This window comes from Meleagris gallopavo, chromosome 1 (genome assembly GCF_905368555.1).
Source record: "Meleagris gallopavo chromosome 1, MGAL_WU_HG_1.1, whole genome shotgun sequence".
NCBI lineage: Eukaryota > Metazoa > Chordata > Aves > Galliformes > Phasianidae > Meleagris > Meleagris gallopavo.
Genome location: NC_139404.1, coordinates 171,058,036 through 171,075,032, shown reverse-complemented (window position 1 = coordinate 171,075,032; position 16,997 = coordinate 171,058,036). Strand labels below are relative to the sequence as shown.

The 16,997-nt window shown below is 32.9% G+C and overlaps 1 protein-coding gene across 12 annotated transcripts in view; it reads left to right on the top strand.

The window, feature by feature from the left end:
- Positions 1-16,997, top strand: part of NBEA (neurobeachin) — a 469,696-nt gene that overhangs the window by 154,708 nt on the left and 297,991 nt on the right. For 8 of the 12 annotated variants that reach the window (XM_085216021.1, XM_085216028.1, XM_085216027.1 and 5 more), the window contains exons 25-30: positions 2,009-2,032; positions 4,378-4,558; positions 5,582-5,712; positions 7,168-7,275; positions 8,835-9,003; positions 10,369-10,464. In XM_085216021.1, coding sequence (XP_085072147.1) covers positions 2,009-2,032; positions 4,378-4,558; positions 5,582-5,712; positions 7,168-7,275; positions 8,835-9,003; positions 10,369-10,464 — 709 coding nt within the window. The remainder of the gene's footprint in view (positions 1-2,008; positions 2,033-4,377; positions 4,559-5,581; positions 5,713-7,167; positions 7,276-8,834; positions 9,004-10,368; positions 10,465-16,997) is intronic. The other 4 variants (XM_085216030.1, XM_085216022.1, XM_085216029.1 and 1 more) reach the window with 2 other exon arrangements.

Genomic DNA, 16,997 nt, shown 5'->3' with positions numbered 1-16,997 from the left:
TTGGAACAGTGCCATGACTCGGGGCCATTAAATACGAATAGGAAGAAGAAAAGAAAAACTGTTTTCATACCCATAATCAATTTGTGAAAGCAAACAAGACACACAAATCTGACTGACTCAAGCAGAGTGAAGGTCATGCGTTTGCATGGAAGGTTTTCTGTAATTCACTATAAACTATTCTTACGTTTCTGTATTTCCCTTGCTTTCAGTTATGTACCTCCTCTATCTCGGAGTCTATGCAATGGCAGGCTTCATCTGCTGGTGTTTTTAAAGGGATGTGAATTATACATGAGAACTGAAATTGACTGAAGGCAAATAGTAACAAAAAGTATAGCCAGTTTTGTTGCTTTACAGTATAAACTAGAGTATGTTCTACTGTAGATTCCAAATGCCTTGCCTACTGAATTGGAGAATGTTAGAGAAGATGATAGAATATAAAATAGTTATTTGTTGTTTCTTTGCTTTTGTGAGGTTGTTCTTTGAGGGTTATTTTTAATTACAGCTGCAAGAGAGACATTCTTAAGATGGTGCGCAAATGTTAACTAAGCATATTTGAGATCTTTAATAAAGAAGGTTTGCAGAAAATGGTTTCTGTTAATAGCACCTCATTGCAGGAAAATAAATTTTGTGTACAAACTAGAAATTTGAAAAAATCGTTGCTTACTACAAGAATAACAGTTCTGACAAGGATTCAAGGAGTACAGCAAAAGAGATACAACTATGGAGCTGAAGTAACTATGACAATTGAGAGTAAATTTCCAGGCGGCTTGAATTTTTTTTTTTCCAATTTATTCTAGAAAGTCGAGAATTTTAATTCACTCTTGCAGCATCTCAAACTGTAGCTCTTAATTGTGAACTGAGGACTGCTGGTGTTATATGAGCAGCTGTCTACAGACCTCAAACATTTAAAGACATCATCTGATATGTGGAGTAAAAGACAAACTATATATTTTTGTGTGTGTTTTGCGTGTAGTGTTGGCTAGCAATTATAAGCTAGAAATCTTAAGAAAATAGCAACAAGTTGACTGTCAATCCAGCTACAGAAGAGGAAGCCGTATTAAAAAGATGTCTGAGTGTGATATCTTCTGTTTCAAGAGTAAAAAAATCAATTTGCTTCCACTTGTTCTTTCTGCTAGTTGAGTGTTTTGCACTATTTAAATGACAAAAATATTAGCTTAAAATAAGTTTGTTTCTTTTTTCAAACACAGCCATAGAAAGCTTAAGGATGACTTCCTAGCCCATTGCGAAAATAAAGTGCTTGTACCCCAAACTGAAACATAAAAAAGTTAACACATTAGTTCAGTTCTAAAGATTGGAATTTGAAGACTAACTCAGTCTTGAGGCTTGGTAAATTTTTAGTGTTTTGTGGTTCAAAACCATTCACTTATCCACCATTGTGTTGGTTTAAATTGAAGAAATTAGACCCAAGCATTATATATATATATATATATATATATACACATATATGTATGTATGTATGCATATATATATATAAATTGAACTGTCTTGTGTTGCTACAAAGGAAGGAGCTTTATGCATGAACCAGTTTGCTTTTTGTGATTTATGATTATTTTGTCAATGTTTTATAATTGCCTCCTCATACAAAGATTAACTACTTTATTACATTTCAGTTGAATGGGTTGTTGTAAAATGCTCTTTTTATTTCTATATAATCAGTGAAAACATTACTTTGATTTACATTGCTTCTTAAAATTGCTCTGCATATATAATATATAAAATATGTTGGTTTAGAAGAACCAGTGTTTACAGGAACCTGTAATAATGCAAGATTTACAGTTTTTCTTTTCTACACAGCTATCTCTAGAAGTATTTATTCTCAAATGCTGAAATGAAATTTTATGCTGTTTTAATTATAAATCAAAAAATGTATAATTCCAAGATACTAATTTGTTTCAATTTTGCATTGTATTTTTTTAGTTAACTTAAATAATTTTCTTTTTCTTTTATTGTTGTGATCTGTTGTCTGTTTTGTCTGTTGCATGTCCAGGGTTCTAAGGTTAGTATTGCCACTGTAAGTTTCAGTTTTTGCACTTTCAAAAGTAGCTTGGTTTTAATCGTTTAGCATTTTGGCTTCTTTTATTGTTATTTTCCTATGTCATGTAGTAGGATGTGAGTAAGAATATATTGGCTGTATTTATTAATTTCTCCTAACACGTTTCTATTCAGTAACTTAATGCATTGTCATGTATGACACTTAGGTTAGCTAGAGAACCAAACATAGGAAGGACTCTGAGCTAATCTAAGTTATAAATGTGATTCTCAGTAGAAAAAAAATCTTTAGGCCCGGAACGTGTAATTGTACGGAAAACTTGTTATTGCTCTTGAACTATCCTGAGTAGACATGAGGTGGTGATAAGTTCCCTTTCTTGTCTTCTTAAGCTACTCCAATCTAAAATATTGCTAGTACCTGAAGGCAGCTTGATAACAATTGAATTTATTTAAAATGTTATTAGAATATTAGTGCACTGTTTTAATAAGTAGAGCTAATAGTAAGTTTTTCTGCAAGAATACTGTTAGTTTTTTAATTTTTTTCTCTATGTATATATCCAACAAAACTTTGGAGAAATTTTAAAAAAGATTTTTCTTAAATTAAATGTTTTCAAAAATCTTGGTAAAACACACCTATATATATTAAAATGAATTCACTTCATAACTTGCAAGAGACATACTGAGAAGGTTTTAAGATCACAATTGATAAAATACAGTTAAAATGAGAAAAATCAACAACAGGCACTCAGCTGGTTCCTAGCAAACCTGATGTTGTTTGAAGCATGAGTTTAAAGTTTGAGGATTCTGTAACCCTCTATGACTTTTTTCTAGCAGACTGTTATAGCTGTAGATTTTTTCAGATCTATTTTCTGTGAATGAGTGCTTTTAAAAACAATGTTCCAGTCTCTCACAAAAAACAGTAACTTATTTTTCCAGAATGTCGGAATAGAGTGCACACCAAGGAGGGAGACCTGGATAAAGGAGAGAGACTGGAAATAGTTCTGGGAGCTGTCACTTTACCATTTGTCTGATTTCATTGGGCAGATCAGACAGATGACAGCATTTCCCAAATCACTCCTGTAACAGACATGTTACATCCTTAGGAGAAATTAAATGAAGTGTTATCTATCATTGTGGTGACACATGCCATGTAATATCCTACATGTTTAAAAACATTTTTTCCTTAATACTGTTTGGCACAGTTTGCAGTCTTCATGTTATACTCTAAGCTGTTCTAAAAAGTAGCTCATGTATAAGTATAGTAATTTTTTAGAAATATTTCTTTTTCTTCTGAAATGTCCCTAATGGCATAAAATGTGTGTTGTATTTCTCTCATATGTGCTTCTAAGCAAGTGCAGCAAAAGTGGCAAACACAACAGAAGTGATGCCTTTCCAAGTGACCAAACTGTATTTAAAAAAGCCATGCAATCTGAAATCTTCATGGCAATCAAGAGGAATATGCCATCTGCAGCCAATTTTTAAGATACTATTTAGACATATCAATGTGGACGACGTCAACCACTAAATCCAGTTTTCAATTCTTTTGTTAATTAAACTTAGTGTTTGCTCACTCGTCTGCACTATTAGACATCTGAATGCTTTTGAAAACATGATTCTAGACATCAAAATATCTTCTGGGAGAAAAACATGACCCCTTTTTAGATTTCAGAAATAAAGAGCTCATTCAGCATTATTCTATGGGTTTCCATTAAAGAGAATATACCACTACGTTAGAAAAGAAATGGTCTTTTTCTGGGAAATGTAAGCTGCATGCCATGTACCTGGTCACATTTTCACTCCCTCCCCGTTGCTGTAGTGAGGGAGCAAACCATCCCTTTTCAATTCCAGGAGTATTGATATGGTTCTGATAATACAATAGTAAGTGTTCTCTGGAAAGAATCAGTTCATGGAAGCAGAGCAGAACTGCACACTATTTTCCCACTCTCCAGTCCTCACATTTACTTGTGTGTCTAAAGGACTATAGAAGCTATTGGACTTCATTCCATGTATTACCTGCCAGGTTGGTTAGAAGAATACGGAAAGATGGAAGTGTATCTTGCACCTCTGCCTAGTTTTACTATCTGGCCATATTTTGTCTTTATGTAATTGCTAATACCTTTCCCATTTATCTTAGACTAAGTATGACCTATTAGAGTATGTAAATCTGAATAATTATTTTCTCATTCTTCATTTTATTTTACTTTGAATTTCACTCACAATTTACGTTAACAGTAATAATGGGAGATTTTTTAAATAACTTTCAATGTGTTTATCATTAAGTGTAACAATTTAGATTTATACACGTGTACACCATCATTGTATTTCAGTTGTGTTCAATCTGTTTAATTCAATTATCTCCTTTTAAAGACTGAACTGGAAAATATTGAAGTGACACAAGGAATGTCAGCAGAGACAGCAGTAACGTTTCTCAGCCGTCTGATGGCAATGGTTGACGTTCTAGTATTTGCCAGTTCTCTAAATTTTAGTGAGATTGAAGCTGAAAAAAACATGTCTTCTGGAGGTCTAATGCGACAGTGCCTGAGGCTGGGTAAGTCTGCAGACGGTGTGTATTAAATAATTACTTACAGATCAGTGAGCTCAAGCTAGATCAAATGGTGACACACGTCACTATTGTACTGACTGTGATGTGATGAAATAAAAATACTTGTTCTTGCTGATTTGTTACTCTTTCAAGGTTGGTTCATTTCAGGCACAAAAGTGTATTGAAATGGCACATCTAAAATTGTTCATTCTTTTATACAGGTTGTGTACATTTTTACGGAGTAAAAATATAAAATAAAGTGTATTGTGAAAAAATGTTTTTGCTAACTGTTTTGCTGCATACCTCCTGAGACCTTATCCAAGTCTCTGTAGGCTTGGAAGACTGCTTCAAGGCTACGTAAGATTAAAAGCTTGAGATGCATATACAGGCTGCAGATTTTAATATGTATTGCAACAGCCTAGCATCCGTCTTCACTATTTACCATTTGCTATATGCTGTTACAGTTAAACTGGGAAATTTAAATTTTTCTGAATAATTCCAATTATTATATCACTTCATCCTGGTGAACATAAATTTTGACTGTCGTCTGACACTGTTTCTTTAATATTGTGCCCCTACATACATTTTTAATCTATCAAATGCTGAATAATCTTTAGACTTGGATTTTTTCCTGTTATTAATCATATAATTTACTAATTCTTGATAATTATCTTGTTACTGATAAAAATCTTGTGGTTTATTCTCAGCGATTCCAGCTGTCCATAAACTCATTCAGATTTTATGTATTGATAATTGATCAATAACATATGACAGCTCCAATTTAGAGACTATTCATTTTCAAATTTTAATATAGTGATAGAGCAGTTATATGAAGCATTAAGATTTTTCAACTAAAAGGATGAAACGTGTGAGTCACTGTTAATGTTTTCTTAGTATCAATACAGTCGAATGTGAGAACTGCTGCAGTTATTATTTGGACATGTTTATTGACATACAGTGGCTACTAATTAATATTAAGAAAATAATTGAGAAATATTCTAACTCGTATCATTTTCATAACTGTTTTAGTTTGTTGCGTGGCTGTGAGAAACTGTTTAGAGTGTCGGCAAAGGCAGAGAGAGAGAGTAAACAAGACTTCATTAATCAGCAGTAAAGCTCAGGATGTTCTTCAGAGTGTAACTGCTTCAGCAACAACCAAGGTAATCCACGCTTCTTACCAGCAGCATTGACAAGACTGTACCACTTCTTTTTATGATCATAAAATAATTATAACTGCCTTCTTAAGTATTTGGCAAAAACTTTGGCTTTTTGCTCTTAACTGACTTTAAGCGAAGGTATGTTTTGGTATTCCTTGAAACAAGTACATGTTAATGCAGTGGTATACTGCAACATTTTTAACGAGCTTTACCACTCTTGCTGTTTGTTGTCTTCAAGAATCAAGTTCCCTTCCTCACATCTCTCCTATATATCTGCTCAGCTGCTTTTTAATCTCTCAAAGCATCTGCAGTTATAATAAGTTCTGCAGTCACATCTGTCACTGGAACATCTCAGTCCCAGAAAAATAAACAGACCTGTGCATGTACAATAGAGATCAGTATTTTCTTTTTGACTGAATGAAATTTACTTAATATCTAATTACAGCTTCATTGATTCATTGATTTATTTTTTTTTAACTTGTTAACAACTTTGAGAGTTTGTGAATCTTTAAAACTAAAATCTTCAGCAATTTAATATAGCCCATGACTAACATACAACATTTTAGCTGACAAAACAGATTCTTGTTTTGGGTATTATGATTTCATTGAATTATAGAATCATTTGAATTGGAAGGGACCTTTGAAGGCCATCTAGTCCAACTCCCTGCAATGAGCAGGGACACCTCCAGCTCCATCAGATGCTCAGAGCCCCATCCAGCCTGACCTTGGGTGTCTCAAGGGATGGGGCATCCACCACTTTTCAGGGTAGTGTATGCCAGAGCCTCAACACTCTTACTGTGAAGAGCCCATCTTAATTCTTAACCCATCTAATTCTTCCTTCTTTGAGCTTGAAACTATTTCCCCTTGTCCTTTTGCAACAGGATTTTCATTAGTAACTAGTGATTTTTCTTCTCTACTTCCAAATAGCATTTACAAACTCAGCTATGTTCACAATGTTATTTCATTAAATCTCACAAAAAGTGACATTTTTCACTTTCTCATAGTTCATTGCCTTTGCAATAATAGGAATTATTCTGTGAACAGCTGTAATAATTATCAGTAAAACTAAAAGAAAATCTTGTTTGAGAATATTTCTGCTCATGGTTTTTAAATTTAAGACATGTAAAAAATGATTTGCTGCTCTGAATCAACTATAATCTGAAATCACCTTATGTGCGCACATTATTATCTTAACTTTTGCAAAGGATACCATTCTGACGTACTGAGATAATTTAACAGTTTTTATCTAAATAATTAGGAATGCGTTGGTAATTGAAAGCATTGCTTTATTTGTGGAAGCCTTGTCTAATAGTGAGAGCACACCGCTATTGAGAGCAAAGGAGCATCTAAAATTAGCAGTGGTATCTGCAAAGGTTATCAAATTAAGGTTCTAACAGAAAAGCTTTGAATTAAGATATTTGGGGAAAAAAAAAAAAATCTCAACTTTTTTATTTGTAGACTCCCCTTGAAAACGTCCCTGGCAATCTTTCTCCCATAAAAGACCCTGATCGGCTTCTTCAGGATGTTGATATCAATCGTCTACGAGCAGTTGTTTTTCGTGATGTGGTGAGTAATAAATAGGCTCTGCATTTCTTTCTTCTTCAAAATTGTCACTTATATTTTCAAAGAGATTTTCACTGTTCCAAAATTAAAAATACCCTTTATTTATTACACTTTTTGTATTATCAACAAACCATTTGCTCACGTCTTTGTCACTGCCAGCCTCTTTCTGCACTTTAAAATCATATTGATAAGCCATTTGAGATTAGTACATAATTTCATTTGCAGTTAGACTTGATCTTACATTAGTCAAATAATCACAACTAGAATAAAACATTTCTGCCCTGAATTAAAACTGTATTACTAAAAAATGTCAGCTATTTTTCAAACTAGTGTAAGAGGAAAAATTATTGTATGCATTGCACAACTGCAACAAATTCATTTTTAAGGCCAATTTTTACATTTGCTGAATTTGAATATATGTATTATATACAGATGTATAAAAAAGTCAGATAACAGCAGCTTTTTTACCATAAAACTTTGCCACAACTTTGTTTGTTTTTGAAGGCTGTGCAAGTGGACTTACTATGTATATACAAATAAATTCAACCAACCAAATAAAAAAAGTTCGCCAACTTGAATTTGAGCAGATTGAGAATGGAATCTAGGAATACTTTTCAGTAGAAGAAAGTTGAACTTGAAACAAAAGCATTTATCTGTCAGGATGATCTCACCATCTTGAAAGAATGAGGTTGAATTTGTGTGATGTTCATCTGACATCTATCCTTTCCTTACCTTGAGAAGAGAGCAGAGGAAACTTTTTTCTGACAGATCTGTGAGAGAATTTACAGCTATTTTAAGGGTTGCAATGACATGTGACCAAATTAAACACCCATGATAAAAGACTTCTCAGATGATGCAAAGCGGGTTGGGATCAAGTAAGGCCATACCCTAGCAATAGGTAGTGGCCATAGAACAGCAGTCTGTGTTGGAGTAGGTGGAAAAGAAAAGCAGGAAAGGAGTTGCGGTCCTGGTATTTATATTTACACAGAGCCCTGAAAATCTAGGATTGCTGCTGATAACAATCCTGTTGAAGAATTCAGAACATATGAGCTGGAGTTTATATTTACTGCTGGAAAGAAGACCATGGACATAGTCTTTGTGTTTTTGCCAGATATGTTATGCCTTCATATGTACCCACTGTTAGTTGGTAAAGCATCAACAAGCTTAATTTTCCCTTTCAGCAGTGCCTCTTAACTTTTTGCAGCAGGACAAAATTTATTCCAATGTTCTTGGGGTATCAGAAGTCAGTTGCCATTACTCTTGAGAAGAATTAAGAGCATCCTCAAAGAAGAATAAATCCTTTAGTATGAAAAGCCCACTGACTTCACTGTTTTGGAGATTTGAGTAGTTTTCAAATTACCTGTAAGATTAAATACTTAATACACGCTGTGTGCATTTTACTTCACTGAAAGTCCATTAAATCTATTTAATCCATCTCTTACTATGTTAACAGATGTAACATTTCAGAAGGGTATTTTTTTATAAAGCTTTAAGATGATCTTCAGTGAAAATTCAATGGAAATGTACAGTATTATAGAACTGCTCCTTTTTCTCTAACACAGGACGACAGCAAACAGGCTCAGTTCTTAGCTTTGGCAGTAGTCTACTTTATTTCAGTTCTGATGGTCTCCAAATACCGTGATATACTAGAACCACAACGAGAAACAGCAAGATCTGGGAGCCAGGCAGGTAGAAATATCAGACAAGAAATAAATTCACCAACAAGTACAGGTACATTTGTTTTCTTTTAATGTTCTTTTTCATTTTCATGTTTAGATACTTGAGAACTGTAGTTATCTTACTACAAACAATTTTCAAACACTTTAAAATTACAATAGAAAATTACATGCTACTTTGTTTCTCTAAAATGATTTGGTTCTTTAACGTATATTGGCTGATTTCACTTATTCTATGTGTTACCTTACAGAGTATAACTAATTTTCATTTGCATATTGCTTTTTTATGCTTTCATTTCTTTAATTTGTATGTTAAAAAAAAGTGTCTGATGGGGCTAAATCTGTAATAGTTGGTAGTAGGTAGTTGATGACAAATTCTTTGTCATTTGTTAGTAAGAGCACATATCTTTAACTATCTACAATGAAATGTGTAAAGACCAAACAGGTTTTTGCAAATATAAATGTGAACTCTTAGTTTGAATGATTGTACTTCTGAAAGGGTGGTGATGATGGGCTCCTTGCAGTCCTCTGTGTTGGTGCCTGTATTTAGAAGGCTACTAAAAGAATATCAGAAAAAAGGAATCATTTCTATTGCCTTCCTTGATCTGTTTGTGATTTTTCATTAGTAGTGTTATTTTCACTGGCCTTCTTCAGCCTGAGTGGAAGGGAGCCTGGCAGCTGTCAGAGCCCATCAGAAATAAGAGCTCCAAACTTTCAAATACTTTACACTATCAGTTCAGTAGGTTTTTCAGAACCCATGGGATTGTTTATAACTGTGCCTTCTGTGCTAAAAATGCTGAAAACAATAATTGAACTTGTCTTCGAAGCTCTTCATGTATGTTTTTCTTCGTGTATTAAATTTTAATTATTTTCACCATTTATGGAGTTTCTAATATTCATTCTTCTTAGAACATATGTTCCAATTCATGTTACATTTATGTTTATTCATTGTTTTCTGATTAATCATTATGTTTTTATTTACCACTTATACATTGTTTTTGAAGTTCACGTGCTTAAGGGCTTTCCATTTTGAATATATTACATGAACATATAATACATAGGCAATTGTGAGAAATCATCATTTTTGTGCTTTTCTGTTTATGTTACGGTTCTGCAATAAAAAGCTGCTAGCTTTTGTGAACTTTTTTACTCATAACTGTCTTCTCTGTATGTGCTGTGCATATATATATGTCTTTTTCTCCCACGTGAATGTTGCTTTTTGGAGTGCCCTAATAATAGGTACGCTGTTTCCTATCTCTTGACACAGAACTTGTTTTCTTCCTTTAGAAATGCATTTTCTGTTGATAATACCAGATTTGCATGTTTCAATGAGATAGGATTTCTGTCATGGATCCACAGTGGACCAGGCCACACATGAATACTAGCTGGCTCACATTTGATTCCATGATTTTCTCCACAGTTGTGGTCATACCATCTATCCCTCACCCAAGTTTGAACCATGGATTCCTTGCCAAGTTAATTCCTGAGCAGAGCTTTGCCCACTCATTTTACAAAGGTAATATTAACATCATCTCCTAACCTGTTTGGGTGTTCTTATTTAATGTAATGTAATTCAAGAAATAACTGTGATGTAATTGTTGATAAATAAGTATACGCCTCAGGTTACATGGAGATCAGACCTGATGACACCTTCAAAACTTTAACTACATTTCTCTAGGAAACCTCTGTCCCATTTTTGCTGCAATTTATTAACTTTACATCATATGAACTAAATTTTATAAAAAAGCAGTGAGGAGGAGAAGGTGGATTTTGAAAATTCGACATACCTTTTGTTTCTGCTTATACTGCTACAATTATTAGGTCCTTAAAAACAAAGTAAGGCCTACTTTAAAAACTACTGCATACCACATAAAGTATGTAGAGCTTTTGCAGTAGCATCTTTCCCCATATCTTTTCCTGTTCTTTTTCTTCCTTTCTTGCCTTTTCTTTTTCTTGCCTTCTTGATGGTATGTAAAGCTTTGATATTGTATGTACTGTGAATTATTTTATGCTTGTAAGTTAATGTGCTGTGCTGTGCTTTTCTTGAAAGAGACCGCTTCTGTACCAGAGCAGCTATTACATGTTTTGGGCCTGTTTTTGTTTGTTTGTTTGTTTTGAATAGTACAATACAATGCAGGGAACATGTTTTTCAAATGTCATTATTTGAAACAATATGATATCTGACTGTAACTTTAGCAAAGTTTGCATGTTTATTTTCCCATTTACTTGCATGTACTGTGAATAAATAAATGTGATATAGGTTAAAAATCTGATGAAAATGTTCATGGTGTAATTTTGCAAAATCTCATTGGGTAAAAATATTGACTTATAAAAAGCTGAGGAGATTTAAAATTGCATTCTGTTTATGAACAGAAATTGTTAACTTCTCATTTTACTAATAATGTCATTTATGTTACGTATATCATATCCTGTTCTGGAAACATTAAGTCAAAAGTTTCATTAGAGCAAATTAAACAATCACAATGTTAATCTAGCATTTCTTAAATTTCTACAGATACATGTACTTATATTATACACTGCTTTAAATTCTAATGACTAGTAAGCCAAAGTTTGTGATTTTGATTTAAAAGTCTATTGTCCACTACATAAAGGAAAAAAATATATATTTTTTCCATTGTTCAATTTGCTTATGTCATATTCTTTGTTGTGTCATAGTTATATGGGTATGATTCAATACATCATTGATGATACTGCAGAATAATACCCTGTAACAGTTAAATCCTACTGTCTTATCTCCTTTTGCCTTTAGAACATGCTCCTGAATAGCAGTCATAGGATATTTTATTTTGGTTACCTTTTTCTTGAAAATTGGAATTATTTAGAATGCCTCAAAGCCTACAGTTATTAAAAAGAATTAAAGTTAAATTTAACACAATTTTAAAAATATTTGCAAAATAAGTATTATATTGCTATTTGTACAAAGCTTGATATTTGAAATAATGAGTGGCAAAAAGAGAAGTTTTTCTTCTCATCTATATGACATAAAGTAGATGAGCAAAATCAAAAAAAATGTCTAAAAATAGTCTTTTAGAATAGTAGAGGCATACAAACTCACCAAAATATTTTAGACAAAGCTTTTTTATTTAGAGATGTATCCTCCATACTATTGTTCATAGTACTTACTGTACCTCAAATTCAAGTGAAATAGTTTTGTTTGGTTTAGTTCTTTTAAAGGTTCAATAGAGCTACAGAAAAAGCGTGAGTGAGATAAAGAAGAAACTGTACTTAAGAATTTGGCTTTAGGATCAAATTATTTGATAGAGGAAATGTTATCTGTAGCTAGTTATTTTACCTGTTGATGTCACTGTATCCTTCAAGGTTTCAATCTACAGGGTCTCAACCTCTAATATTCAGCTGCTTATTAATCTCTAAACTGCACATGCCATTAGAGAAGAAAAGTTTCTGCTTTTTAAATTCTGAACACAGTCCCTCAGTCCTGAAAAGCATTAGCAGGAACTGGGAAAAAAAAAAAGAAAAAAAAAAATTGCCAACACTGTCAGAAGAGGCTTAAAGTCAAAACCTATTTTGTCATTTCAAGAATTTTTCGTTCCAGTGGCTTAGCAAATCAGTTTACTTTTATTGATGTGACATGCTTCCAGACTTCGGCAGCAAACATGTAATACATGAAAATTACCACATAAAGTGCAGTTACATTTTAAGATAACTCAACATATTATAAAGCGATTATTTTTATTATTTAAAAGTCAATATATGTTTTTAAAGCCAAATCCTTTTTATTAAAACATGAATAAAAATTCAGTTGCTATGTGGAAATAAAGCATCTATATTTTGTTCATTCTGGATGACACTAATTGGATGTAAAGGATGCATTCTTTGTCAGTTCAATATAGCAAATTGTATTATTATTGTTAGAACTGTACAAGAGTTTTTTGTGATGGATCTCTATGAACTTGGGAAGACTGATTGGCTGCTTAAAGGAAAATGATTTTTAGTAGATGGAATCTATTTATAAGACCAGAAAACTTGAGTGGTGAGTAGAATAGGAATATTAGTGGCATTTGAATAAGAAAATGAAGTTCTTTTTAGTGATGGTTTTTTCTTTTTACTGTACAGTTGGCATTATCTTTTATTAAAACATATCTGAGGCTATGTGAGACCATACTTATCTCAAGGATATTACAGTGTGTGATTGCTATATACTTCTTACTTGTAACTGCAGCTGGTGTCAAGCAAAGGTTTTAGGAATTCTAAATAGCATTGTACTTGATGCTGAACATTTCATTTCTCATCATTTATAGATGCTGGCCTTTCCCAATTTATACATGATTTTATATAAAAATAAAATGTAGAATTTACTAAAAAGAATTTAAAACATATTTTGCAGGAATATATATTCTACCTATAGATGTTTGTAGGCATTAAAATAAGAATTTTTTGGTTTGTGAACCAAGTATTTTTCACAAGATATATGTTATTTTATACTGCTTAAAGGAGAAAGGGCACACCCAGGAAGAAGAAGAAAAGTATAATTCAAGGGTGTCCACTCTACCATTGTGTCATTGTGTTGAATGGCATACACTTAGCATTAAAAAAGTTTAATTTGTTATAATGTTCTGTTCTGCTACATTTTTGTAGGAGAAAAATGTCACTTTTTGTAGATTTATTCTTTGCCGTACGTTTGTCTCAAATGCTTGCATTTCTTCTATCGGTTTCTGATAAATGTAAAGGATCTATAATATTTCTAAAATAAACATTGTGGAGTTCGACAAAGTAAAACTTGTAAAACAAAAGCAAGCTCCTTCTTTTCTTTTTAGGTCACACATATTTGCATTAAGAGTCAAAAGCAACCCTCCTTAGCTCAGATTACTGAACTTCATAACTTCAGATTTTTAAATAAAATCTGAAATATAAATACATTCATTTCCAAAGCCTTAAAATGGAACTTTATAAAGCACCTTGATTTACAGTGGTAACCTTCACAAAGGTATCATGGCATAGCTCAGAAAGTTCTATGCATGAGTTTGCAGGCTTATTCCACCTGCTGCTTCAAGTGTCAGATACTGAGTAATTCCTTCAGGTATATCATCAAAGAAAAAGACATGAAACACACACACAACGCCTTCTCTTGCCTTACTTATTCTGCAACATCTTCATACGTCGTGTTACTCATGGCTGGATGCCAATCGCATAAATGAAGAGCTCGTATGATTCAAATGCTGACAGCGTGGCAAGTTGTCAGTCAAAGACAAATGCTTGTAAGGATACTCTGGAGAAAACTTAGACTCTCTCATCTTTTCAAAGATACGTTGCCTGTTTACTGCTCCCCCTTGAAGTTCAGAACCAGTTAAGACAGATCTTGGGCAAGCAGGATGTTTCCTGAAGCACAGAAGTCAACTAATTTGCAAGTCTTTCTTGCATACCTTTCTTCCTATGTGCTCTGTAGTTCCCTAATAAAGTGAAGTCAGGTGAATCTGTATAAGTAATCCGGAGCTATGCAGTACAATCTGAGCAACTATTCTAGAGAAATTTATTACTACAGTTTCAAATAAAAAAAACAGATCAGAACTATTATCTTGCTTCTGAAAGATGTCTAAAAAACATAGTCCAAAAACATTAAACGTTGCCAGTCTTTCTTCTTTCTTTTCACAATATCAAAGAATTAGGATGTATTAGACTTGAAATGTTACAACAGTTCGTCTGTATTTCAAGACAGAGACTTCGGATCAACTGATATTGACATGTAAGAACTTGTTGAGTGATCTAAAATATTCCTTGGTCTACAAACAGGTTCATCATCAGACTTTTTGGTTCAGTAGATTTCTCCAATTACTGTGATTAAAATAAGTTCTATAATTAAAATATGGAACTACTAAAAATGGGTATAGCATTAAAAAAATCTTTTCTATTAAGGGATTGCTTTCACCTGACTAATCAAAGATGATAGAAAATTTTGTTTGCAATTCTTAGTATTTCACATCTGTCAGTGTTGCAGTATGACTTAAAGCTCTGCACAAAATTTTCTTTATATCTAGACATCATCTGCCATATGATTTGTACTCCCTGAAAAATGTTTCTCTTTTTCCAGTATTGTCATAATTTTTGTCTTCTCTCACACAGTGCTAAACGAATTCTGTGATTAGTAGTCAAGACATCCTTACCAGTCTGTCCCTTTGGTCAGTTTCCTTGTGAATTAAGTAAATTTATTGTAAAATGAAAAAATATATATATTTCTAGAATGGCAGTGCCTTAGTTAGCTTAGAAAATACTCTTTTTTTTTTTTTTTTTTTCCCTCTGTATCTGTAGTAAGATTGGGATGTTTTCCCAAAATTGGTATGAAAATCTCATACATCTGGAAGGTGGAGAAGTCAAGACTGGAAAATTGAGAGTAGCCCTTCCTCTTACCAGACAGAGGGTAATGAGAGCATATTTTTAGAGCAGAAATATTGTATCAATGGAATAAGACATGGAAAAATAGAGGAGCATTGTGTTTTTATTTAGAGCAGCTAATCAGCCTTATTATATAAAAGAAATTAACCTCTTCAAGCTATTGCTATGAATTTGAAGGAGTTTTGGTTACTGTGGTCAGGATCACTAAGATGAGTTTTCTCAACTCTGGTCATTGTCAAAGCTGTCCTCACTTACATTGAAGATCTATTAGACTGTTGTTTTCAACAGTACTTCCATGTCTCCAGCAGTGGAAATGTGTGAATGATCTTTTTGTGCTTATCAGCTGGCAGACTGTAAATTCCTGAGAACACAACTAATACTAAGCAAATGATGGAAAAAAAAAATCATTATAAAAGTTTGATGTTATCACTTATATTCAGGACTGTTTTGGAAATAAAAACATTGTAATGGTTCAATTCACCTTGTATCATGTTGCGCGGAGAAAAACAGTATGCGGCTTATCACAATACTTTATCAAAAATGGATTGGCTTTTCATCTCCCTTGATACTACTATCTGTATTTTTTCCCAAAGTTCTGTAAATGAACAGATTTTTAAAGGTGTGTGCTGTGGATGGACTGAAAGCTATTGATTTTTCTTTATTTATTCTTGATAGAAGCAGAAATTGCTTTTTCATCTGGGGAGAGTAAAGCATCGAGTTTTCTTGATCTTTTCGGTGTACAGTACTCTGAGTACTGTCTTTGCTACATCATAATTTGTATTCTTAGTGTTGTAGTATGTAGATTTCCAACCTATTTTTAAACTAATTGTTTTGCAGAAGGATAGCAGCCTAACTACACAATATAGTACTGAACTATTTTACACTGCTTCTCAAAATACCCTTTGCCTCCATAATGTCCTGCTAAAATTTGTTGCTCAAGCTTCCACAAAATCATAGAATCATAGATTCTATAGATAGATAGAATAGATAGAAAATCTAGTTGTACATATGGGACATGGATGATAATCATGTGAATGGTAAAGTTGATTTGTATTGTGTTTCTGCATCCAATTCGAGAATATTTATTGCTTGCCTGTTTATAAAAAATATATCCCACCTATTTATTGACTATATCATATTTACTATATTACTATATCATGAATGACTTATGGCATCGGAATATAGAGTTGCACTTGCATTTCATTATTAACTGATTGATCACTGCATACACATGAAGCAGTTGTAATTTTTTTTTTAATTTGTGGTCAATTAACGGTAATATTTTGATTTGTATGTACAGAGTATGGATGTTTTAAAAGTTCTTTCATTTTTTTCAAAGCAGTTCTTAATATAAAGTTTGTAGTATAAGCTTCATCATATGTTCATATTTGAAAAATATTTTGTGCTTAACTGTTTTTCTGGCTGGATAATGTAAACTGTGTGACACATTGTTATTTTTTTATTTGTTTTGCTAGGAATGTCTAAACAAAAACATTTACTTGTAGTTGATTAGAAATATAGGTAAATAAAAACTCATCTTTTTTTTTTTATTTAAAAGTTGTCGTAAAGAAGCAAAAGCAAAGGTGGGCAGGAGGTAGAAACCTGTGATGAGCAACACACTGAGAATCACACCTTTCTTCTTTCTCTTCACTGCTTTGTCTTTTTCAATTAGTATCTGTG